The 26195-nt window shown below is 37.6% G+C and overlaps 1 protein-coding gene across 3 annotated transcripts in view; it reads left to right on the top strand.

The window, feature by feature from the left end:
* The window catches only part of rab28 (RAB28, member RAS oncogene family), a 33042-nt gene extending 12654 nt beyond the window's left edge, over positions 1-20388 (top strand). For 2 of the 3 annotated variants that reach the window (XM_015057887.1, XM_015057888.1), the window contains 4 exons: positions 12527-12630; positions 12714-12791; positions 17546-17647; positions 19050-19139. In XM_015057887.1, coding sequence (XP_014913373.1) covers positions 12527-12630; positions 12714-12791; positions 17546-17641 — 278 coding nt within the window. In that variant the 3' untranslated portion in view covers positions 17642-17647; positions 19050-19139. Of the gene's footprint in view, positions 1-12526; positions 12631-12713; positions 12792-17545; positions 17648-19049 lie in introns of all 3 variants that reach the window. The other variant, XM_015057890.1, reaches the window with a different exon arrangement.
* Positions 20389-26195: the final 5807 nt, after the last annotated feature.

The following is a 26195-nucleotide window of genomic DNA, read 5'->3' on the forward strand; positions in this document are numbered from 1 at the left end:
GACACAGTGTCTTGTGATCTGTGTGATGACTTGAAATTAACATTTTTTCACAAACCACAAACTTGAATAATTTTACATGGATAGACCAACAGTAGTGCATAACTGTGAAGTGGAAGGAAATGCAGAATTTTCATAGTTGTTTGCAAACAAATATCAGACATGTTTGGAATGTTTTCCCAAAGCCATGTATGGACACAAGAAACATTTTGAATAAGATAAAGCTCATGAAATCAAGATTTAACAATTTTCTCCACAGCATATAAAAAACACCAGACATTGCAAACAAAAAGAGCAAAAAATTAGAAACACTAGTGAAGATCTATTGACAATCTTCTGGACCATACCGCTACTGTGAGAGGCACAAGATAACATAAACTAAAAATGCAGCTAAACTAAAAACTAAATTAGACTAAAGCTGAAGCTTAAACCACAACCTCCCCCAGAATATGCTGTCTCCACAGTGAAACATGGTGGTGGTAGCATCATTGTGTGGGAATGCGTTTCATTAACAAGGATTAACACGTGTTTCTTTTGCTTGTCAAAGTTGGCATAAGATAAATGGTGGTAGATGTAAATTAATCTCAACGCTAAAGAGTGGGAGATGAGGAGTATGTGAGACCCTTCCCATCTGCCTACATATTGGCTACATATTGCATTGCCATGTAAAATTCAAGTTTATAACTCCTGGAATGTATTAACCAACAATTTTGTCACTTTGAACAGTCCTTTGTGTTATGAATACTGCACAAATGATGATTTCTTCCTGATCTATCGTGCAAACTAAGCACAGTCAGACTGGAGGGCTGTGAACTAAAGTTGTTTAACAAATGGGCAAACATTTTTAGCCTTTACATGTGCAAACTGGTACAGATACCCTAAAAGACTTGCAAACTGTGAAAGTCTAATTGTGGACTCAAGAATTAAAATCAGTAAGGCACAGGCAATGAGGCTATTTCATGTTGACTTCTTCTATTTTATTCACAATGTATGCTCTCCAATTTCTTTTCTCGCTTCAGCGTCTGAGTTTTTATTCTCCAAGAATTGTAGCTTTGCTCTGCCTCCAACTTCTATCCTTGGCAGACATTAACAGTAAGTTGGGCAAATGAATACACCACATTCTTTTTCAAGCAAAGTTTAGATTTCAGATGGTTCCCATGATGTTGCACAGAGAGAGGCAACATGTTTGTGACTGCTGAAATAGAAGTACAGCCATAACAAGGAGCTTAGCAAAACACTTCAGATTTATGTCTCTGTGAGGGCTCCTATCTGGGGAGATTGTGGTGTTTAACCACTCAGACTGCTTTTATAGGCTTTTCAATAAGTTAAACGTAAGGAAAACATTGATTGTAGATGGTATCCTCTTAGTGAGACTTAATGAACAAGTCAAAATACATAGTTTTGTGTATTTGAGAGTTTTCTGGAGTTTTTTATGGGGCATTTTAAGGGGTATTACACCATGGTGTTTTATTACTGGCATTACCTCTGCTAGCTGATAACAAATAGCTTTTCAGAATAACTGTGACTGCAATCTGGTTTTTGTAAATCATTTAGGGTAACTAAATCATCAGTGTCATTCTTGCCTCTAAATGCTGCTTGAGTCTTTTGTTAAATAACAGCACCACTTGTAACAATTCAGACTGAAACAGATTTCTGAGGGAACATGTGTGTAAGCACCATTATTTATGCATCGAAACGTACAGACACGCTTCGGTAAAAAGACACTTGTGAAGTTTCTGAGAACACATTAGTAATGTAGTAATCAGTTTATCCAAACATACTACAAATGTGCTTACAATGCTGCTTCATGCAACTTCGTATGATACACAAAAACTTTATAGTAAAGTAGGCATAGACCAGTGTAATGTTCGTAAAAAACTATAACCCTAAGTAAAAATGCTTAGGGTTACAGTACTTATCCAGAAATTAAAAACAAAACTGTAATATCATTAAAGTTTTTATTTAAAATAGACTAGCAACAATTATTCCTGTTGCTACTTGAATGGATAAGATATATTTAGCATTTTAATGTTGATACATAGAGAAACAGAAGTATGCCAAGATAATATTGGTTGGTTAACAGTGTCTGCTAAGCTGTTTGCTTAGCAGACACGGTTTTGGTAACTTGCTCACTGTAGTTTTTAAACAGTGTTACCTTAATCAGAGTGATGGATCACACTTCTGTATATTCACATGAAACTGTCTTGTAGCCTTATTTCAGCCTACTGACTGGCAATGCACAGCAACAGGTGGGGGAAAGTCTTTCTATCCCACATAAAGTCAGGGGGAACAAAGAAACATCAATCTCTCTGGAATCTGATTGAATGAGCTTAAAGCTGTAGGAATTTTATTGGGAAGTTTTGATCAACTTTGAATCTGTAACTTCTCATATCTAAGTGTACTTTTCAGAAACTGGATTAATACATACAGGGGAACTGTAGTGTAGTTTTTATTTATTTATTTATTTATTTATTTATTTATTTTTTTTTTTACGAAAGTTCCAAAAAGTTGGATTCTGTCACTCTTCATGTCAAAAGCATTCTGCTTATTTTTGACTGCCTCTTCAGTCAGATTATGACTATAAAAACACATGGAAAATGTAGTTATCATTGGGACTCTAAATATAAACATGTATTTATATCTAGCATGTTTCTTTTACTTATGTAGCATATATTTATTTAAAAGGTTGAGTATTACTTCGAAGTGGTTTACGTGACTGCTCAAACTTAGTTTACATATTTCTTTTTGGACATTAAGCCTGTGTCGTTTGTCAGCCCAATTTGTTTTCATTAAGTGGCGATCGCAGGACCCCTCGCTCACTCCCCACCCATCACCATTCCCACTGCCATGCTCTCTTTCCCTCAGGAACTCTGGAGCATCTATCACAGGCTTGCACAGCCCTTATTTGGGTGACTTAAATGGGTTCAGTTCTCTTAACCCCTCCTCATCACTCATGTTTTTTTTGCTCTGTGGTTCCATCACTGTTCACTGGCGATTCACTCAGGCCTGCCATGGGAAATGTTATCTGAGAGATAAGGACTCGGCGCTGAGAGAATATGCACCCTTAAAGATGGCTTACCTTCCTTTTTCTTTTGCTCTTGTAGTTTCTTTTCTTCCTCAAGCGTCTATCTGTCATCATCTCTAAGAACATACTTGCGCATTCATTTTCATCCTTGTGCAAACACAGACTCTTTCAATCACGTGCTTCTACCCACTCTTTATGCTTATCTCTCACAGGGGTGGACTAACACCTCAGCTGTTGCCGCCTTTGCTTACAGTAATGTCCTTTCATTGCTCTGTCTCTCTGTTGTGTTAAACAACATGCATGTGTTTGTTTTCTGCATGCTAAGGCAGATCTCACTGCATACCGTTGCCCGTTGCACTTCTCTCGCCCCAGGTTTCCGTTCAGCTGTGTGAAAGTTCAAGTAAAACATGGATATCCTCTAACTCTACATTTCTCACCAAGCATGTCTTTGCCCAACAACATTGTCAGTCTTGAGTTGTTTGCCCTCTTGGCTTGGCCTTTGGTGGATTTGAAGCCCACCCCTCTCCCCAGCTCTCCCTACCCTGTCACCTCTTTGCCCCTGTAAAGCTGCCACAGTTCCTGTCTGTTCAGTGTAGGCCTGCACATTTCTTAATAGAGAGATGCTCAGAAGTTCAGGAGCGCAGAGGAGCTCAATGCACTTCTGTTTTTGGTTTAGCTCAAAAATGTTTTTTCTGGCTCAACCCACTCGTACTTAGGTCCTCTTACAACAAACTAAAAGGTCCTAATTGCCCCCAGGGGAAAGGTTTAGCCACAATAGACATGTGGTGGGACAAAAGCCCAGTACTCATACCCAACAACCCCCCCACCCCAGATAGGAGGGATGAACACGTCAGCAGTGTCTGTTTTGCTCTGTGGGCAGCAAGACCACAGGTTTGACGCTGTAAAACATTATATATACAGCATATAGACCCAGTAAGGCGTAGTGTATGGTTGGGTAGAGACCTGGAATGTTTACAGTTTACAGCAAATCCAATCTTTCCTGTTTCTCTTCACATTTTATTTAAGGTAAAGGGTCATAGTGAATGTGTGTATCAAATTTTCTTGCTAACCGCACTGACTGTAAGCTGCTGTCTGTCTGCAAATCTGGAAAAGATGGGAAATGGGGATTCGGGTTACAAGATGGAGAGAGATGAATAAAGAATTAAAGCTGCATTACACTGTGGGTTATAAATCAGTGTAAAATCACTACTGCAGAGATTTGTACTCACCATTAATTAAGACATTTGTTCTATTTTTAGGATTATGAGAAATTGACAATATATTGGCAGTTTTTCTCATTTACAACTCTGCTCTGATTGTCCATGCAGAATAATGTAAATGCTGGGATTTAATGGAAAAAAATTTTGACCCTGCATTCGTCTCTCTTGATTCTTACGCCTGTTGAAACATGGAAAGTCCTCATTCATTCTAGCCAACCATAAAGCAAATATTGTTGCACATGCAGTAGATGATCAGTCTTCAAATAGCTTCTTGTGTGGTAAGTCACGGGCCATTTGAGTTGCACAGCACAGCTTAGCCACCTGACCGAAGTGCAGCCTGGAACCCTCATCACACTCAGCCTATACTTTATTTCTTCACTGCTTCACAACATTGATATGGAGGAATTCCTGGAAGGGCCCGTGCTGACACAGGACTGGGCAAATAACTGATTGATGTGAATCCACAGGCATATATTATACATGTATGCGAAAAAGCAACATAGCTCTTCCAGTTTTTTTTTTTTGCTTTATTTGCTAGTTTTTCATAATTTGAAATATGACATCATATCTTTGAAACTAGATTCTGCTTCGCATTTTAACTTTGAAGCTGTTTATTCAGGCAGATGTGATCAGAACACTTTCCACATTAGGGTTCGCTGCCGGGACATCTGTGGCCAGTCTAACGTATTGACATCCATGTGGAGACTTCATAATCACAGATAGACGTATGGAGATGAGATGCATATAATCTTGAAAACCTTCCCATGCCCTGTATAATTATTATAGTTATGGTGCCGGCTCACAGAGGCAACCATTACTGCTCTCCCATAAAAGTCCACTTAGTTTAACAGCAACAGGAGAGAGCAGAGGACATGGCCAGTGAAACCCCGGGCTGCGTCTTGTGCGGTCGGCTCAGAACTGGGCTTTTTGTTCACTTTTCATGAGTCCTTGGAGCCCGTTAACCCAGCCTGCGAGGCCCTTGGCCCCATGTTTTACTATACCAGTGACAGCCCGGCACTCCAGCTCGCTCTCCGCCTGCAAAGCTACCGCTGGACACTTTGCTATACATTCCCTCATCGGGGAGGAAGACCGCATTGTTTTAATAGCCGCCGTGGAGTATCTGATTATGCTTTAAAGTGTGAATTCATGTGCATGTGTTTGCACGCGTGTTTGTGTCCACACATCATTTGGCGAGCAGCGATCGAATGACGAGATGATCTGTGATCAATGAGCTGTCGACAGAACACTTCTGACCTAGAGAAAAGCAAGTCCCGCGACGGTGCTGGCCCGTTTCAGGCCACCGGGGCAGGGGCACCGCTGCACAAAGAGCGCTCTGTCTCTGTCAGGAACCCCCCGAGGACTCCTGCACGGGCCTCGCTCTCCTCGACAACACCCAGCCTAACTAACAGCACTTCATCTGTCTGTACTCATTCAGAAAAGCCAAGATAATATTATCAACTTACCTTCACACTTAAACATACTGATTATTATTTCTAATAATTCTGCTGCGAGTTTAGATTAAGTTAGACAATGTCTGAAGTCAGAGAAAAATTGTTACCACATTGGGCAGGGACATTTCTGCTCTAATTTTACTTTCCTCTTCTATAACTGGCTGTTCGGGCTATACTACAGTAAGTTTCAGATTCTCCTGCAGTAAATTAAGTATTCCAGCATTTTAAAAACAAACTGCAAACTTTAGACAATACCTACACTGTTGCATTCTAATGAAATGGACTCTTATTTGATTTCTGAAAAGGTCCTTAGTCTGAAGAAATCAGTGAAACTTCTCGTCATTTCACTTCATTTCTCAAATGAGAAAATAAGCACCAGTGTGCAATTTTCAGCAGGGGGAAAAAGTTGCCATTTTTTTGCATTATGTTGCATGTATTATATGTTCAGCATCATTCTGCTCTGGGTATAAAAACCACAGTTTTAAGAGCTCTCTTTGAGTCATGCTGGACTCAGTCATTTAAATGCTTCACATAAAATCCAGCAGTTATTTTGTTTTATTAGCCGCATGTGCTGTGAAAGTTAAATCAGCGTCTAATTCAATCACACATCGCATCAGGATGATTTATTATACTTTTACTGACTTTTTAAACTGTTAAGCATTTTCCTGTATCTTCTACCAGAAAGTTTATTGACTGAATAAAATGCCGCTTACATTTAATCTTACATGAGGAAAAATGACTCTTGCTTCTTTCAGACCCCTGCAGTTATATACGAGTGTGGGTTACTTAACATCCTAAGTGACCATGTACTCATTGTTACGTTTTGTGGCTTTTTAAAATGTATTGAAGTATGTGGTGAAATTTAAGAAACTTGTGCAACTGAATGTGTAATTGCAAAGTTAGTTACTTTATGTTCCACTAATGGCTCTTAAATTGCATACAGACATAGAACCTCTTTAGTCTGCTGTATTAACAAAATCCCTTGATTTTAGGTGTTTTGCATCACGTTTTACTTTGAGTGAATGATTTTTAGATTCTCATGGTATGATTAAAAATGATTTAAAACTACATACTTTTAGTGTTGCAAGGGAATGGAGAATTTCTTCTGGAATTTCTGGATTAATTATTCAGTTAAGGTTATTCATCATGGATAACCCTGACTGCTCTTTTCACACTGGATGAACCGAGAAGCACATTTTCAATTCCACAGCTGCAGCAAATGGAAATGTTTTCCTCTTCAGCCATTACACTGTACAAATAAAAAGACCTCTGGCTGTACTTTAGTTGTTTGTATTTATGTTTTAATGTATAGCGTTCATTGGTTTTTCATAGTATGCTTGTTGTTTGTCTGCTCATGCAACAAACAGACTTTCTGATAGACTAGTCTAATTGAATTTTTTCCCCCTAAAAATATCCACGACAAATTTATTAGTTTTGAAAAGCATAATTTGTAATTTATTAGATGTGACAGGAATTGGAAAAAATGAAAATGGCATAAGACACCATAACGTACAAAATAGGATCAAGTGGCAACTCCAGCGTGATGGAAAAAAAGTGAATAAATAAAATGGTCCCAATATTTTTTTTTTCTATTTATATAAAAAACCTTAATATTCAACTTGTAAATGTCAAATATAATGACTACATTCTTTTGATTTTATATGAAAACCATATTGCAGTTCAATAAAGATGATAGGTAAATAGTTCCAGTAATACCAGTTGATTTTATTTATATTTATTAGCAGTATACTAGTCTTAAAACAGCCACAAATAAACGGTAGCCTGAATAAAACACATTATTACAGGTAAGCACAGCATTGATCAAAACCAATCTTGGTCCTTATTTTTGTCTGAAGGTTTCTTCATAGAAAAAAAAAAAAAAAAACATTTATTACAAAACATGCAGCTTGTAACCTGGCTGATTTGGTATAAAAACACCTATATCTTCATTAAAGCACCTTTAGTTCCAACAATGTTCTTTGTGACAATAGATGTATTCAGACAGGCAGATTTGTTGTTGTTGTTTTTTATAGTAAGGAGCAAGTGTCTCAATCTTGTTTTTACCAGCTAAATGGTACCAAGCAGTAGCAAGTGAGGCAGGACAGTGCTGTGTTACTCTATGCCCCAAATGGCTGAAGAATACTTCAGTGTCTCTGGCACTTTCCTAGACATTTCATTAAAGGAACTTTGAACTGTACAAATGGTATGATAGAAAGTTTCAGCCTTTTAAAAACTGGAGTTGTTGAGGCCTTGATATACCATCCCATTCCTAGTTCCAAGCACCACTAAGGAATATATCCTATCATTAAAATCTGTCTTTTGAAAAAAAATAATACCATGTAGTGAAATGCTTATTAAGTCTAGAAAATTCTTCAAACAATATTCTTTGTATATTTGGAACATCTAATAATGTTATACAAGAACTGTACAGCTCTTTTAACCTTTAACAACCACTTAATGGTTAATGCTGCCCTTAAGGTTCACTGTGCCGTATTAAACTGCAGAACTGGAGATTTGTTAAGAGATGTTTTTAGAGTCAATGGTCCATGAAGATTTAAGTGAAGAATTGGACTGCAACATTGTAAGTCATGCCATTAAGGTCTGTATTAAAGTTGATTATCCTTGCCTATAGATTCATGGTTGATATTTTTGGGAAACTGAGGCAAGAGGGTTTTAAAGGCATAGTGTGAGGTAATGTTGGAAGTGATAGGGTCTCCCCTGGGGTTGATTAAGCTCAACCTTGTAACTTTCACTTAATGGGATATGACCCTGTAGAGCCTCAAGACTGACTGCACACTCACAACTAGCCATTACTAACACACACAAACACATAGGAGCACACACACTTCATACATTCCACCTTAAGTCCTCATAACTCTCCAACGCACCAACTGCTGTTTGGTTTAAAACTTGGCTGTCGGCAATTAACTGTGTTATTTCAAGCTTATTCTCTGGCTGTTGCTCACTGAATAAACTGTTCCAATTGCTCCCCAGCAGCCAACTGAGCAGAACAGTGAGTAGGTGTTTCTGTTATCACAGAGTGCTTTTGAATAACACACCAAGGATTTTACAATCTAGTCCAATTCACTCCATGATTTCAGCTTGGTTAGCCAATGTTAACCTATTATCTGATAGTTTTACTAAAGCTGGATCTGTCAATGTTTTTTTTATTTTTTATTTTTTATTTAAAAACGCAGTATGCCAAACTTGGTGCCAAACTTTCATGCTAATTTATCTGATCAGCTGAAGATAGCTCTAAGCCAGACAATTATCAGAGTAACATAGACCTTATGAAGGCCTAGGTTAAAAATGCTAAATAAAACTTTGATGGGCTGCTGATAACAGTAGTTTTTACATCTTAACAATAAAATGCTAGATTTATATAACTGTCCCAAAAACATTTTTCATTATATTTCATGAAAAGTAAATGGAGAGTAAATGGAGCTATGCAATATTTGATGACTGGACTGAAATATTTCTTCCAGCACAGTGTAGTGGGTAATAGCTTAGTCAGATATTATCATCAGCTGTAGCAGACTGAATAGTGATATTGCAATGATAATTTTTTAGGCTTTATGTCCCCATCACACAGTTTCAAAGAGAGAGCCTGTAGCATTAGCCACACAGCTCTTATTTGTATACCATGTATACCATTCATGTATGCTTCAAGTTCATCTGCAACTTGCATATTAATCTCATGCAATACAATGCTATCACTCTTTTGACCTAATGAAGACTGACTCACCTCAGGATGACGGTTTCTTGACAATAAAAGTAAAACTAATGTCATTGACACTGGATGTTTGGATTTGTTATTTACTGTTTTTCATCTACTTACAGTTGTGCATGCCCAACATAATTCATGCCCTTGGCAGACTTAAATTTAAGTAATCTTTTAATTTGACCAACATATTTCTTGTGATTTGAAGTAATATTAATATTTCGAAGTAGCAAATGCTTCTTGGACCTTGTTTTATTATCTTTTGACATAGGCGTGTCTCATTTCCTATCAGAAAGAAACTTTTTTGTTGAATAAAAATAATTTTCCAAAAATAATTTTTAGCTTACCTATCAAAAACTTGGTGTTATCTTTGTATGGGTTTTAGTAAAAATATTGCTACAAATATGATCCTCTTGTCTCTTTTTCATGATCAAAATGAAAGAGACAATAGATTGCTTTGTCTCTACACAACAAGATTATTCTGATCAGTGGTAATCAGGTTATGAATCCACTTCATTTTCTAAAATTCAACAGACATAAAAACCTGTATCTGTGTCTGCCGGGTTTCAGGATAGTCAGCTCTGCCAGTGAGTGGATTCTTTCCATGAAGGAGCTCAGCTGAGATCAACATTAGATTGTAACTGGTGGAGGAGATATTTTCCTCTCATTTGGTCTTACCCTCATTTAATAGGTCACTGCTATAACAAACTAATTATTTACGGTAAAAGCCCAATTCATCCAGCAGATATTAATCTCTAACCGTTGTCTGGTAATTCAGCCCAACCACAGAAAGACCGTTTAAATAAACACTGATGGTGACCAGAGAGAGGGAGGGCAATCGCTCATGACGAGTGATGATCCTCTCTACTATCTCTATTCGCTCGGAGGCCTAAACAGTTTATTTCGTGTTTGCAGTCACTTCCTAGAGGTTGTTAAGCTGATGTACAGTTTGACAGAAACGGAGGGAAACCAGATCATTGGAGGAAGATTGTTTTGACCTGATAAGTAGAGAAGGGTACATTAGGGAGAAAAATGGAGTAAAACACTAAAACTCTAGGATTAGCCTTGTATTCAGTTTACACAGACCACGGTGTAGAAAACATTTTATGTACAAAAGTAGATATTATTCTCTGACTAATTGGAGCTACATAAATGTTTATTGGTTGTAATCCTTACCATTTACAGACTTGATGATAGTCTAGTTAACTTGACCATCAATATAAACAGTATTTTGACAAATAAATCTCACCATGTACAAGATTAATAATTCACAAAAGTTTGGAGAAATTTTACTTTGGACATGTACATTTTTACAATAACTCACTCCTGAACAGTAACTTTATTCTCATTCTAGAGCTACATATTCAACTTTCTACTATTCTACAAAATATAATCTATTGAGCTACTGTTTCTTTTAAAGTTGTACATTTTTATGCAGAACAAAATTGTTGGTATAAAACTATTGGTATCTAATAAAAACGCTAATCCTAATAAAACTGTATTTTCTAAGCTCTTTGCCTGTGACACTTCACACAAGACAATGTCACATTTAATTTAAAATGTTATCTTAATTATTATTTTACAGAATTATCTCCTGTGTTTTCTTCTCTTTTACCATAGCATGTGAGTGTAAAATGTAAAGTCTTCTCTGGATGTTTTATAAAATCAGATGAAGTACTAGTTTCAGGATTTCTCTGCAACTTAGCTCTTCTCATCGATGCTCACTTCTGTGGGTCGAATTTACAAACACAACTCCATTTACCCAACAATGATAGGTCTTCCCTAGCTCACAGGCTGTTAATGTTGGTTAATCTGACTGCGACAAATGATGAATAACTCTTCCCAAGTGCACAGGATCCAAAGGATTAACACCGTTTACTTCTTGTTATATGCTGGGTATCTCCTCTGGCAATGACTAGAATTGATAACCTGCTGTGAGAGGCAACAATGTTTATTCACAACTAAACAGTCACATTGAGTAGTTATCAGAAATGTTTCATGGGCAAAATTGTTCTTCATAGATTATTTGACTTCGACAAAGACATTATTATGAAATTATTGCAGAGCTTACATTTCTTGCCTTCCATCAACTACCCTTCTCTAAGTTTATCTTTATTCCCACCATCTTCTCATACACATATTCACAAAAACTCTGAGGGGCATGAGAACGGGCTAAATCCTTGACAACTTCAATGAAATCTCACACAAAGACTAAAACTCAGAGCCGGGGCGAGAGAAATGTAACACCTTACAGTAGCCTGACCTCCTCCAGGTAACACAGACATGTATGCACCAGATACCGGGCGTGGCCACCTCCCTGCACAAAGCCAGAAATAAAGAGCCAAGCTATTGCTTTCAACTGCAGGACCCCCGGGTGACCTTCCTTATCGACCCCTGGATGACCCCCTTAGTGAGGGCAGAAAGAGCAGGAAAGCTCTCGGTGTCACTGCACAGAAGTTAAAGGAACAGGAATATCTTGACAATAACTATAAAGGATGCTGTCATTGTGCCTTCTCACTGGATCAGTGTGTAGGTAATGGTCTCAGCTCTTGGATCCTTGCGCCCACCTTAAAAGCCCAGGACGGTCATAAGTCAAACTCTTTTCTCTATCTACTCTCTCAATATGAGTGTAGCCTCAAGTCTTTGGTCATTCATGTATTGTTCCTTATGTTTTTCTCCACAGATGGGCTGCTTTTTCTTTCTCAGGTCAAAAAGAGGTTCATGGCTTTAGGGTAGAACCGTGCTAAACTTACACCAAAGAATGTGTCACATCAAGCTTTAACACCAGCTGGGAATGGGAGCTCTGGGCCACAAAGTTTTTCATTCCCTTTCTGAAACTTCTGCCATAAATAATTTCAAAGCCCTCTACAGAAGATGACTTGAGTTGAATATAACTATTGGAATATGTTTTGTTTTGCAGTGACTTTATGTGTACCACCTCTGTACACTAGGCAGACGTCTTCCATCTTAACTCGTGTGTAAACAGTAATCCTTTCTGTTTATGTTCTGATATGTTACGGTGAACCCGGTGAGAGTGCTCTATAACCACTATATAAATCCATCCATCCATCTTCTGTAAGATTTCTCACATCAGGGCGTCTTTTCTCTGCAGTCGACCTGGAGCACATGAGGACCATAAAGGCAGACAAACACCAGCGCCTGTGCCAGGAGAACGGCCTCATCAGTCAGTTTGTATCGGCCAAGACGGGGGACTCGGTTTGTAAAACCGTCCTTTGAGTCATGCTCAGTGTTTTTTAGTAAAGTTTGTATGTTTTATTTTTATTTTTGTCTTTCTCCAGGTTTATCTGTGTTTCCAGCGAGTAGCAGCTGAAATTCTTGGTATCAAGCTAAATAAAGCAGAAATAGAGCAGTCCCAGGTGAGCCATTAGCATTTACTCCTGAGTAATTCACCAAATCTATTTATTCTTTTTCCAGATATTTCTTGTACTTGAATACATTACATAAGCATTGATACCCCTTGGACTTTGGTACATATTGTGACGGTACAACCACAATCTGCACTTCATTTGTGTGATCAAGGATCCTACTAGTCCTTAAAAGTATTGAATTTTATATCATTTTCCAGGCATGTATGAAATACCAGATTTCTAAAATATAAAGGGCTTTTCATGATTTTTATCATTTAAAAATATTTTTTCTAACACAATGATCATTTGCTTTTGAGTTACTGACATACACACTCATTCAGAAATTAAAATGGACAATTACATCGAAGGTGTTTTAGCTGCTTGATTCTTGGGTTTTAACCGGAGCCTGGGTTATTGGACTGGGTTTGGCTTAGATGTCAAACAAAGCTTTAAATTTTAAACAATTTGGAATGCTATTAATTACTGTATCACTGAACACAAATTACGATTGAAAGAATATGTGTTTAATATTATATAATCAGTCCAGATTCTTCTAAGTGTTTCAGATTTTAATGGACCTAATTTTGTCAGGATGTCATGTAATAGTGAATTGTCCCTCTAGTTCACTGAGAAATCAAACAACAGCTTCAGTATCGTATTGTTTCTTGATTTGTTGGGGGAAATGATAATAACATTCATGGATGACCATAAGGTTATAAAACACCCTGGTCTGCTGCCCAGGAACCCTTAGTGATAGATTAAAGCTAAGTAGTACATAATAGGGAATTGAATGAAAAATGATAGCTGGTTTAAAAAAACAAAAAAACAAAAAACGTTTGCAAATAAGTCTGAAGAATATGGTTTGCTATGCTCTTGTATTCATCCTTCTTTACTCTGATACTGCTAAATAAGATGTGGTGCAGCCAGTCACCTAATCGTAGAATAGAGTCCACTTTTGTTTGTTTTTCCTTTCTAAAATTAATATTTTGTTTTATTTTCCTTTATTCAACTAGGTTTTTCATAGATTTATTTTCTAAGTGACAGTAAATTTTAATAACAACCATACAAATGAGTAGGAAACTGCATACAGACAGACACATAAATAACACCAAACTGCATCATTTACTAATTAAGTGTAGTTCTAAAAGCCAGTTGGTTGCAATGGCTTTTGTTTTACAGTATCAGAGTAAAAAAGAGGCTCTATAAAATTCACATTTAAGTTGTGCAAAAAATTTGAAAAACATTCATCATTTTCCGTCAACTTACGAATTATGCACCACTTTGTTTTGGTCTATGAAATCCCTCAAAATACATTAAGATTTGTTGCAAAAACATGATGAAATGTAGAAATGTTAAGTGCGTATCAAAACTTTAGCAAGGGGTTGTGTATGCTGTGTTATGTTTGAACTTAAGGGAGGTCACAGAGAGTGTGTTAGGTCATCAAAGGTTACCACACCCTGACTTTTTGTACTTTTTGTTGTGTAAACATGAGTTTGTTACGTCTGCTCCTCTGTGATGGTCTTCCTACCATTGACTCGGTCCTTCTGTAAATAGAACCACGCTGACCGCATTAATGCATGAAGTCCGGGGTCAAAGGTAGGCAGTTGTAAGGGTGAGGAGGTTAGGGCGGGTTGTCTGATTTATTTAGCTTATCTCCCACCGTTTTAGGATGAAACAGGGTCTCCGCTTGTCAGTCAGCCCAAGGTGCCCAATGGTGCTAGCTGTAGGATTTACAAGGCCACCTCCCCCAGAAGCATTAATCCTGGGTCTGATATGAACGGCTGGAGCCACACTGGCTGGGCAGTGGTTGATGAGCATAGGGGCTACAGAGAGGTCAAGACCCCCAGAGAAGGGAGAGCTTACAGAAGAAGGACTGACCAAATTCCCAAGATCCACTCCCATCACCAACAGGGTTGCTGACTAACAGAAAATGACTACACACTAATAGAGCTGTCCATCTACTTTCCTCTCCCAGCCCTCCCTTGCTAGTTCTGTCAGTTAAGAAAAGTGCTTTAACCTGTCTGTCACGAGAGGACCCAAATTTGGGTCCTCTCGTGACAGGGGTGTCAAACTCCAGTCCTCAAGGGCCGCTGTCCTGCAACTTTTAGGTGTGCCTCTTCTGCACCACACCTGAAAAGAATAATTAGGTCATTAACAAGGCTCAGGAGAACCGATCTACACAGGGAGGAGGTAATTAAGCCATTTCATTCCACTGTTTTTTACCTGTGGCACATCTAAACACTGCAGGACAGCGGCCCTTGAGGACTGGAGTTTGACACCCCTGTCATTGTGAATGACAACCTGAGACCAACAGGTTAATCCAGACTAATCAGGCTGGGTGACTGACTGAATCCACTTTACACCTTGAGGAAAAGGGTTGAGACAATCTGACATGAGCCAAAAAATGGAACATTTCAAATAAACAACTATAAAGTTTAAGTCAAGATTACTTTTATGGCCAAATATTTCTAAAATATGAATGTCCCACAGCAATTTGAGGTGAGGATTCCTCAAATTGAATATCTTAATTAATGTTCTTTTTTTTTTTTTTTGAAAAAGAAGTTCTTAAAAAATTAGGACAAAAAAAGGAAACGTATGTAGAACATCATACTGCTTATAAATTAACCACATGCTTATCTGCTAGACTTAGAGAAATGTACCAAAAGAAAACAAAAAGAAGGGGAAAGGCGGATGGGTTGGGGAGTGGGTGAAATTAAGCAGAGTTGCATAGAAAATGACATTTAAAAACATATGTGCACACATTATCATTCAGAGAGAGCTATTGTCCATATTTCCTTTTATCAGTAAATGTCAGAAATTGTTACCAGATGGTGTAAAAGCTGCACTGGAAAAACACAAAATCTTATCACGTACGATTTCTTAGCAGATTTTTTAACTTATGGAAAAAATCTTGTGTTAAAAGTGAAAAATCTGCCAGTGGAATTAGTGCTTTTTTAAAATCGATTTTAAGGAATTAGTGACTTTAAACAACCTCCTATATCATACTGAAAAGTTACTTGGGAGTTAGATTTGCCTTATTTCAAGTGTACTAACATATTTACACCAGAAATTAGGAAAAAAAAAATACTTTCAGATGTTTTCTTTCAGTGTGGACATAGAATCTATTCTGCATAACTTCAATAATCCATTGTGAACATGAAGAAGGCAAGGAGTCTTTCTAATGCAACAACACAAATATCTTGGCTAGGAGAGTAAAGAAGGAAAATCTCCACAAAAACCAGTTCATTTTACAAATATCTGTTTTATGGTTAAGAGAAATATGTTTACCAGTTGTTACATTTTCAACACATTTTTAAAATGTAGATCAATTTGAAATTAAATTAATGCATTCAGCTAATGCAATTAACTTGTGTACCATAAAATGAACTAATGTTATTCCAAGTCACTTTGACACAACCAGGTGGTATCCAGTACCGATTTAAAATCAGTCTAGATCACTGCAGTTTATTCCAACAGAGTTGTACAGTGACACTCAGGATCAAGTACGTACGATCCTAGGTATATTATAGTACACTCGAAGTCAGTTCATTATATAATAGCTATGAAAAGTCTTTCTATGGAAGCCCAGCTGGTTGGAATGAATTGTTGATCTTGCAGCATTTGGTGTTTTCAGCAAATTGATAAAAATAACTGAATAAGAAAATGATAATCTTACTAAAGAACTGTTGCATACTGAGATCTTTGTCTTGTGAAACACTGGAGTGAAATAAAATCAACATGTTACGGAGCATTAAAAAAGGAATGTTCATTGTTTCTCTTCCAAGAAAAAAAAAGTATAAGCATTTTTAAAGAACGCCAGAGTTTAATGTTTGTGTCATGCATCCAGAGATGAGGCTTTGAGCAGGTCATGGCCCTGGTTGTAGCTATAGGCCCAGCAAAGCCTCATTATCAGCTGTCATGTTTAGAGAGCTGAACATGAGGGTCACAACCCCCAGACGGTATTATATCTGCCTGGCAGCCCTCTCCATCTTGGTTCTCTGTCTGCCGGATCAGATAGTGAGGCTGCAGATCACTCAGTAACCCCGACACCAGGCTTCGGCGGCTCATTAATCAGAAAAGCAGCCGGGAAATTCAGCAGTGTGGACTGATCTCCAGTGGTCATGCAGAAAAAAGGGTCGGTTTCTATAAAACTGCCATCAGACATATACTTATTTCAATAAAAAAAATAATAACCCTAAAACTCAGCCTGCATTGGTCCAAAAACTAAAGTGAATCGAGAAGCAAATAAGTCATATGTAATACCTGTCAACATCAATAACAATTGAGTTTCAAACGTTTGTTAAAAATAATTAGCTAAATATATTTTAGATCCTGTTTCTAATCTGAGGTTCTTTTTTTATCCCGGTTAAAGTTAATTTAAATTAGTTTAATAATCTTAGTTGAATAATTATTAATTTAAAACTAATGTACATTAGTGCGACAGACTGGCGACCTATCCAGGGTGTACCCTGCCTCTCGCCTGAAAAGTTCACTGGAGATGGGCACCAGCAGCCCTCCCGACCCCAGTAGGGACATGGGATGGATAGATGGATGGATGGATTGATTGATGGATTGATTGATGGATTGATTTCTTGTTGATTTTGTATATTTGGCCTAGCTGTGCCCACTGGAGCTATTTTTCATGTTTTGGATGTTAATTTTACTCCGTTTCCCATCTGTTGTCTTTACTCAAACTTCTTACTGTGCTCTCTGCCATTTTTCTGTTTTTCATCTTTCCTTCTCTGCATTCATCCACTGCTCAGAGGATTGTGAAAGCTGAGCTGGTGGACTACCCACACGATGAAGGCCCAATTAGACAGGACAACGCTCAGCAAAGCAAAATCTGTTTGCTTCAGTAACTTAAAGTATGTCACTTCAGTTACTGAGTAGATCTAAACACAGTCTAGATCACAGTAGGTAATCTAGTCCCTGTAGTTCAGATATCACCTCTAGAAAAATATAATAGAACCTGATTACTCATTACCTCTCTGCCATTATGTTACAAGTGATTCAATTATATTTTACTGACCTGCCTTGATGGTAACTTCAACTTCCAGGTACCTCCAGACCTTTGTTTCAACCAGAGTTTTAATTTCTGGCCACATGCTGAGCCTTGTGTTGAAGAAACAGCTCAGCAGTTTGAGACCATGCTTATTCAGAGTCAGACCAACGCCACGTATGTCTGCATGCTGCATATGTTCCCACAGTCAGCAACTGTAGTAAATCACTCTGTACACATTTAAAACCCCCCATTAAATGTTACATTTTACAATCCCTGTTCAAAATTATGGAATTACTTTGTGTGAAAAATGTGCAGTTGTTTTACTTTGCAGCAAAAAAAAAAAAAAAAAAATGCGGCAGTTTTATTAACTAGCTGAACATTCTGTAATATGTATTTCTAAAACAAAGCACAGATCTGACAATGCAAATGATGCTGCAGTTCAAGGACAGGACTTAAAGATGTTACTGAGATGTTGGGCCTGCTATACCAAACAAATATGTAAACATCACCGGGAATGTTCCTGCTTATTGGCGAAAGGAACCGGCCAGGTGGCAGGCATTACCTTTCCAGTAAATGGAGAGGTGGACAATTAAATTTTAGATGTTTTTTTTTTGTTTTTTTTTTCCCCCATTTTTCATGATAATGATTTTTGCCAGCCCAAATGTTCTAACCAAATCATGCCGTATAAAAGGCAGATTTAGCAAGTACTAAGAAAATGTGCAGTATGTACACTTCTGTACTTAAAAATAATATATATATATATATATATATATATATATATATATATATATATATATATATACTGCTCAAAAAAATAAAGGGAACATTTCACTTTAATTTTGTGTGTGGCTCCAAATCCAGGCCTCCATTGGTTAATAAATTTGATTTCCACTGATGATTTTTGTGTGATTTTGTTGTCAGCACATTCAACTTTGTACAGAACAAAGTATTCAATGAGAATATTTCATTCATTCAGATCTAGGATGTGTTATTTGAGTGTTCCCTTTATTTTTTTGAGCAGTGTATATAATAATCTCAAATTTTTCTGGCATTACGCAAAATAGAAATAATTTTTGTAATCCTAACTGACCCAAAAAGAAAACGCTAAGTCTGATTTAATGTCATGCTGAAAAAGAGAGGTCCCCTTTTGAAGTGTGCAAGTTCATGGTTTCAACTTCCCAGTTTTTAGATTCCTTTAGTAATGGTATCTGATGAAATTGTTGCAGCAGATTTTTAACCCTCTGCTTTTGTTTCCATTTTTACAGCGTGTCGTGAAGGCGGACATCGTGAACTACAGTCAGGACACCGTAGCCAGGACAGCCAACACCCCTCGCAGCTCCATGTGTGTGCTTCAGTGATCCTCTTAAGCACAAACACACACACAGAATAAGATGTAAAATCGATCGTCTTCAGACAGTATTAGAACTTCGAGTGAACTGGATGAGAAAGTGTTCGGAGCGAGGTTTCTGTGTTCCTGTGTGTCAGTCGTATTGCTGGGATGAAGAACAGACTGCGTGGCTCCGAGGCCTTGGCATGTAGTTCGGATATTTAGCAGGAATTAGTTCTTGGGTGGTTCACCAAAAAAGAAATGGGACCTCAGTTTTTTAAGTTTATGTGCAGCTATCAATTTCTTTTACACCTTTAAGGCTATTACCTGATTTATACCTTAGGGTGAAGCTGGTAATTTAAAGGAGCAACATAGCAACTGAAAACAATGTTATAGAGACATTTTCTTTTACGTCAGCTTTTAGTTTGATAGTCTGCATATTTCAGCTTTAACATATTTTCAGTTTGTTTGTTTTTTATTGAAAATTGCAAATAAAGGACAGGCAGAGGTGAAATCAATATCTTTCATACTTTTATTAAGATCTTTTCTTCTATCTGTGCTGCTTACCTGCAAACCAGAAAGGCTGAGTGAAAATGCTGCTGTTACTGAAATAAAACTTCAATTACTGTTTGCCAATTAGGTGGTTGCTTGCTCAGTGTAAACAGTATGCTGTTATTTCACTTAGAGACATTCCAAGATTTATTCTTCAATATTTTTTTTCTCCTGATCCAACAGTAAGTTAAAACCAGCAAAGTAGTTATATCCAATTTGTTTTAGTTCACTGGATTTTAGTGATTCAGCTCTTCATATAATTTTACATTTCCACTCTCATTTTGTTAGCTGTTGAAACATTGATAATCCTAAAATAAATATCTGAGTATATCTGAGTCATTTAAGCTTTTTTTTAGATTAGTTGTTGGACTTTCAGTTGTAAAATAAATGTTCCTGTTGGAGAATGACAATGACGCATAAGGTCTTAATTTTGCTGTCTTAAATGCCTGTTCTTTAGCTTGTCTGTCCCTTAAATGTGTTCAATTTTAAACATCTTCTTTCCCAATCAGCTTCCACATGATGCTATTCGTCAGCATGCTGTTGAAACTTGAAACTGCATTGTTGATTTCTGTGTATTGGTACAGTAACTCATCTAAGTGGTCAGAGAATATTCTGCAAATGCTGAATATGTAAACAAAACATACTTTTTGAGAATGTAGATATATACACACTATAAAGCAAGAAAGATTTGTTTCCAAATAAAAAGTTGCAACATGAAAAACAAGATATGCTTGTGTCCCTCTGTTAATACAAAACCTGTTCCATATGGTGAGTTTCGAAGTTTTCAAAGTTTGTTTTTATTTTTAGACACTAAAGTTGCATATACTTGAGTAGGATCACTTGCTTTGCATCATTTGTATTGATGATATCTTATAAATTATACCACAACCTAAAGTATGGATGGTTGGGAAATGATGATGAGCATTCTTAAAACATTTAAAAAAAATTGGTTTATGTCATTTTAAAACTCATATTTATTTGATAACATTTCTTTTTTTGATGCATGTCCCACTACTGGATGATATTGTAGGACTCCTTGTCTTCCAGGGTTTTGATGGACTTGCTTTGTTGGCCCCCAAACCTTCACCTTTCCATGATCTGCATCAGTCTTTGCAGAATTTGGTCATTTGTAGCAACCATTAGGCTGTGTCCACACCTGATAGCCTGGTAGACTCTCACTGATTGGGGACCAAGATTGCAACATTTGATTACATTTCCAACTAGTTTGTTTCATTTTCACACTTCTCTGTGTCAAATGAGCCAAACCCTGGAAAACCCTGTTCACCCATTTACCTGTGGTGGTGCTGCAACACAAACCACTGGAAACGACATGAAAACCTCTGAAGTAGACAATAGCGCAACTTCTTTCTTTACAAAATGTAAACAAAAATGGAGTGGTGTCCAATTTTAGTTGTAGGATTTAACTTTTATTGTTGGTAAAAAAAAAACACATGCCACTTCTCCCTCTAGCAATAGACATATGCATTTGCTTTGGTTGTAGTTGCTCAGAATGCCCTGCGCTATATTTTGTTTACTGCTTTTGGAGCGGTCTCTGGTTTGCCTGCATTGACATATGGATTTGAATGACACCAGAATTAAGTTCAGCCGAATTGAGACCCAGATTTTTAGGTGGACCAGAATTTGGCGCTTTAGTTCACATCACACCAACAAAGCAAACTTTTTGATAATGCCATGGAATCTCCTTCAGGCCTTCATTTGTCAAATTTACTGAAGGAAGAACTCACCAGAGGCATGTTTCTTGCTTCTGAATAGGCTGAATGGCAGATTAAACGCTATGATGCTAATCAAAACATCACTTTAATTCAAGGATTGATTGTCTCTTTAAATGTGCCAGCAAATCGTTCCACTCTATTTAGTACTTCTTTGTAAAATTTTAAACCATGTTTTTATTCTGTCTTTAATGGCATGGAGGATTGCACTAGACGACTCCTTTTAACAAAATCACTTTTCAGGATTAAGGATATACTGTCAACAGAATATTGCAGCATTTATAGGAATAGATTTAAAACTGAATGGGCGCATTTTTCCTTTGCTCATTATATGACTCACATTACAGTGAAATGACTCTTAAATTATATTTTATTTGGCCTTAAAAACTAATTTGTTAAACTTTGCAGAAACCTTGAAACAGCAAGTGATGCTCATTTGAGAGGTATAGTTTTACCGTCCTCAATGCAAGCTCTGGTGAATGTGTGCAGACTTTGTCATTACTCAACCTTTGTTAGCTTGTAACAGATTCAGGGCTGGGTGTCACTGCAATATTTCACTTTGTGCTGAGAACAAAATCTAAGAGGAAGAGGCCCCCGGAGGAGGTCATGTGAGCAGCAGATGACGGGATCTAGACCGTTGCCAATGAGCGCATCACAGATTAAAGGTCCATGCGATGAAATTTAAGCGTGAGGGACAGAAACCTGACCACCTTAGTGATCCTCGTCTACACAGACCTGGCTAATCTCTGGTAGCTAATGAGGCACCTGGTCTTTGTTCAGTAAATCTTCTCTGAAAAAGCACCTAAATCCTCTCTGGACAGACGATACAGACGGCTTTATAAATGGTTGTAAGCTGTATTAATTAATCACCCTCACGGTCCAACCTATCCTGGCTCTCACACAACTGTAACAAGGTTTGAGTTTAGCCGTTTTTTGTACCCAAGTCAATACCACTAAAATTATGACATTTTTAGGAGGATTAAGTGCATTTGGAAACCCTGAGGCAAACAAAACAAACAGCATGTTTTCATGGGTATTTTTCATATATATTTCCCCCAGGTGCCTTTAAATGGGACTTTCTTTGACTGCAAACAGCTATGAAACTCAGTGGCGAGTGAAGCAGCCCAGGTGGGGTCATTCCTGCACACGTGTATTGTTTCGCCTGAGTAGACGTCTTAGGATACGTCTCTGTTGAATTCTTGTCCAGAGCTGTCACCGGCGCTGACAGGCGAGTCTTGGCTTTGCTGCTATTTAGACAGGTGTTTTTGCAAGGAAAACAACTGCAGCAACAGAATATCAGATCAAGGATAATTCCTAAGGAAGGATTGGCAAACGGCAAAAATGATTGGTGTCTAAATTCATTTGTCAAGGACTCTTTAGTGCAGCATATATCTGTGAATTTTTAGGTTTGCTTTGTTTCAGTTTTAGGATAACTGATATAATATGACTCTATATCAATATGTGTAGCCAGTCTCATTCAGTTTCATAATTTATCACCTGAATCCTTTACCTATCATGTGAAATGAGTCACTTTTAAAAATGGAACGGCGAGTCTGCTTAATTAACAATTTATCAGCTAAAAATAATTACATGTAATTAAGGATTATATGTATTCACTGTTAATGCCACACACATCTTTTTCTTAATGATATATTCAAATAAAAAGCAGAATAAAATAATACAAAATACACTCTAAAAAAAGGGAAAGGGAAAGCATCATCTAAACTCTTGCTTTCCAAAGTTGGGGTTGGGATTTTTTTGGGGGGTTTGAAGGGGTCACAAATCATCAATTATTGGAGGTGTGCCTCAAATTAACTCAGATGAGTCGGCCAACCAGAGAATTTTGGAAAGAAACCTAAAAGGTTTAACTCAAGTCATACAGTTAAGAGACATTTATTCCTCATACTTACCAAATGTATGTAAATTTCTGAAGTAAAAGATTTCAATTAATCTGGACATGCACATTTTGTGCAGGTTGATCAGACTTTGGAATATTGAATATTTGGACTTTTTCCCATTTTAAAATGCTGAAATTTCAAATGAAGAAAAAAAATATATGACTAAAGTAATTGAACTACGCTAAGCATTTCAAAGATGGAAAAACAAAGTCAGCTTTGTGGGAACTTCTTACGGAAGATTGTTGCATATGATATACACAAAAATATTAATAGAGCAGCAATTCAGTGAGGCTTGGTTTGGACGCAGTTGGGTTTCTTCTTATTGGTTCTGTGTGGAAATAGCATTTATCTAATAATGCACTGCACTAGCAGCTTCTCGGGGAGAAGCTTAATAGCTTAAAAATATCTATATGTTGAAAGTTTCAGGATGTACAGTCAAAGTCACAGCAAAATCATTCTTATTAATAACTTGGATGTGTGTAAGCAGTCAGACTTTTTGTGTGGTCACTACAGTCATTTTAGTTCCAGCAAAGAGGCAGAAATAAACAGACAAAAAAAATGTGTTTATGTACTCCAGCACTTTAAATTTACTCAGGACGTGTTTTGGTCCACCACCAAAACTGGAACACTTCTTCGTACCAGAGACATGCTTATTTAAAATCAGTATACACAAGTCATGCCTTTATGGATTTCTCTTTCCTTGTTCTTATTCGTCTGGGTTTCTCATTGCTGCAACTCTGCGATGACAGTCTCAAAACCCACATGACAAGCTGGTAAGAGGGTCCATAGTTGTGGGCTGGGCTCTCGTTTTGTGTGTTTGGGCAGATTGGGGCCAACACCCTCTTGATTATCCACTCACCCTCATCCGTTTTCCACCTGTGCAGAGTGCCAGACCCACAGTGCTGTGGGAGAAGGCAGGACTGAGTCAGGCCCTCTGATGAGCTCCAGTCCCGCTGGTCCCCATATTAGTTCCCATCCGCTGTTGCACTGGGCCAGCCAGCGGTAACTGGATTGACAAGCAAGACAGATACAGAACCTGAAATAGGAAAACATGCCGTCCGTTTATTCAGCACTCTTAAGGAGAGTCGACGATGCTTAGTTCCCACGATGCGACAGGAAGATTACACTCTTTTTACTGCAGGATTTCTCAGAAAGTCTGTTTGCATTTTAAGTTGAAGAAATGCTAATTCTGCTCATCTCATTTGCTGCTTGTGTAGAGGAGTAGCAAGGTCCTAGTAGGTGCCCTGTATGTGTTCCAGCAAAGAGCCACTCGATTTATTTTAGGGGTAAGGATGTGGCCATTCAGAGGGGTCGTATTTTTAGTCTGCTGGTGTGGTGAGAAGTCAGGCCAGAAAAAGCAGAGATTCTGAAAAAGACGCCCAGGGGACACAAAACTGAAAGTCTGACGCACTCCAGAGAGTGTGCGTTGGTGCTTTCTCAGTGTAATCCGAATAGAATAGAATAGAAATATCTTTTATTGTCCCAAAATGGGGAAATTTCTGTGCAACAGCATCAAAGTTACATGCAACATAAGGACATAGACTCATAAAGATAGAATATGAAATATGAAAACAGAATAAAGCATAAAAAGTATTTTTATGACTACAGTGTAGTCATAAAAAAATAGTGTACTCCAGTCCAGAGGAATGTGCAGCTGAGGTGGTTAGTTAAAACTTGTACAATATGGGTGACTGTTTTAGCATTAAAAGACAGACTAGTTACAATTAGTGACAACAAAAACTCTGCAAGAGTAAAGATGTACAGATACCAGCATCAATGTAAACACTTATTGAGTCTACGTTCAAAAATAGATTTAATAATTGTTATACTGTAAAATCGGATTCTAGTGTTCATGAACAGTGGTGCTGTCAATTATTTTAACAAGCATGAACGAATCGCTCATAGTTGGGATACGGGAAGGGAAATCCAATTTCTTTATTGAAATTTAAGCTACCAATCTTCATAATTTGAAATTAAGGGTAAAGGGGTTTGTAGGGCACAAGATGTTCGCAACATCTTGGTTTTGGCATGAAGCAAAGAATGAATGAATAGGAAAAACACCTCATGCCCAGGATGGTTGGAGAATAAGTTGCCAGTCTGTCACACAGCAACACAGAAACAGACAGGACAAAACACATGCACACACACACACACACACGCTCATACCCGAGGGCAATTTAAAGAAACCACCAGCCTCAGCAGTCATGTTTTTGAACTGCGGGGGGAGGAGAAGAACCTGGAGAGAATCCATACATTCACAGGGGGAATATGCAAACTCCATGCAGAAAGACCCCACCGTACATCCACAGACTACAATCTTGTCACTTATCTTAGAAGGCTGTTGTTTAGCCAGCAACGTGGCCACCTACAATGCCTGATATGTAAATCAGAGCTGGACCACCAGTCATATTGTCTTTACAGAATTACACTATTAAAAATATAAACAAGGGCACAATGCAACATTTTAGTGACTGTAATCTATAAAAAAGAGCTGCCTGTTTGCTACTGCAGTGGAGATGAAGATGGTCCATTCAGGAAAGCAGAGCTGCATCAAACTTTAAGGTGGAACTGCAGAAAAAAAACAAAAGCAAAAATTGAATTGTTAATGCATGTCACCATGAGAAAAGCCTACTGAGTTTTGCTTAAAAACTTTTTTTTAAATTAAAATCACACATTTTTGTCTCATGAAGTGAAATTTTTTTTTTTTTTGCAAAACAAACTTATTTGTGCATGTCAGAAATCTTTTCTTGCTATTCAAAGTTTTTGTTTGTGACTCAAAGTTTTGCTTGTGATTCTCACATGACATCGTGGGCAGGGCCCAAAATCGCATCAAAAGATTTCTGATGTGTGCAAATAAAAGTTTATGTTTGGCAAATAACTTTTTAAGTTCACGAGACAAAAATT

The sequence above is a fragment of the Poecilia latipinna genome, unplaced genomic scaffold (assembly GCF_001443285.1).
Source record: "Poecilia latipinna isolate Pla-1442-1.1 unplaced genomic scaffold, P_latipinna-1.0 Scaffold1498, whole genome shotgun sequence".
Lineage (NCBI taxonomy): Eukaryota > Metazoa > Chordata > Actinopteri > Cyprinodontiformes > Poeciliidae > Poecilia > Poecilia latipinna.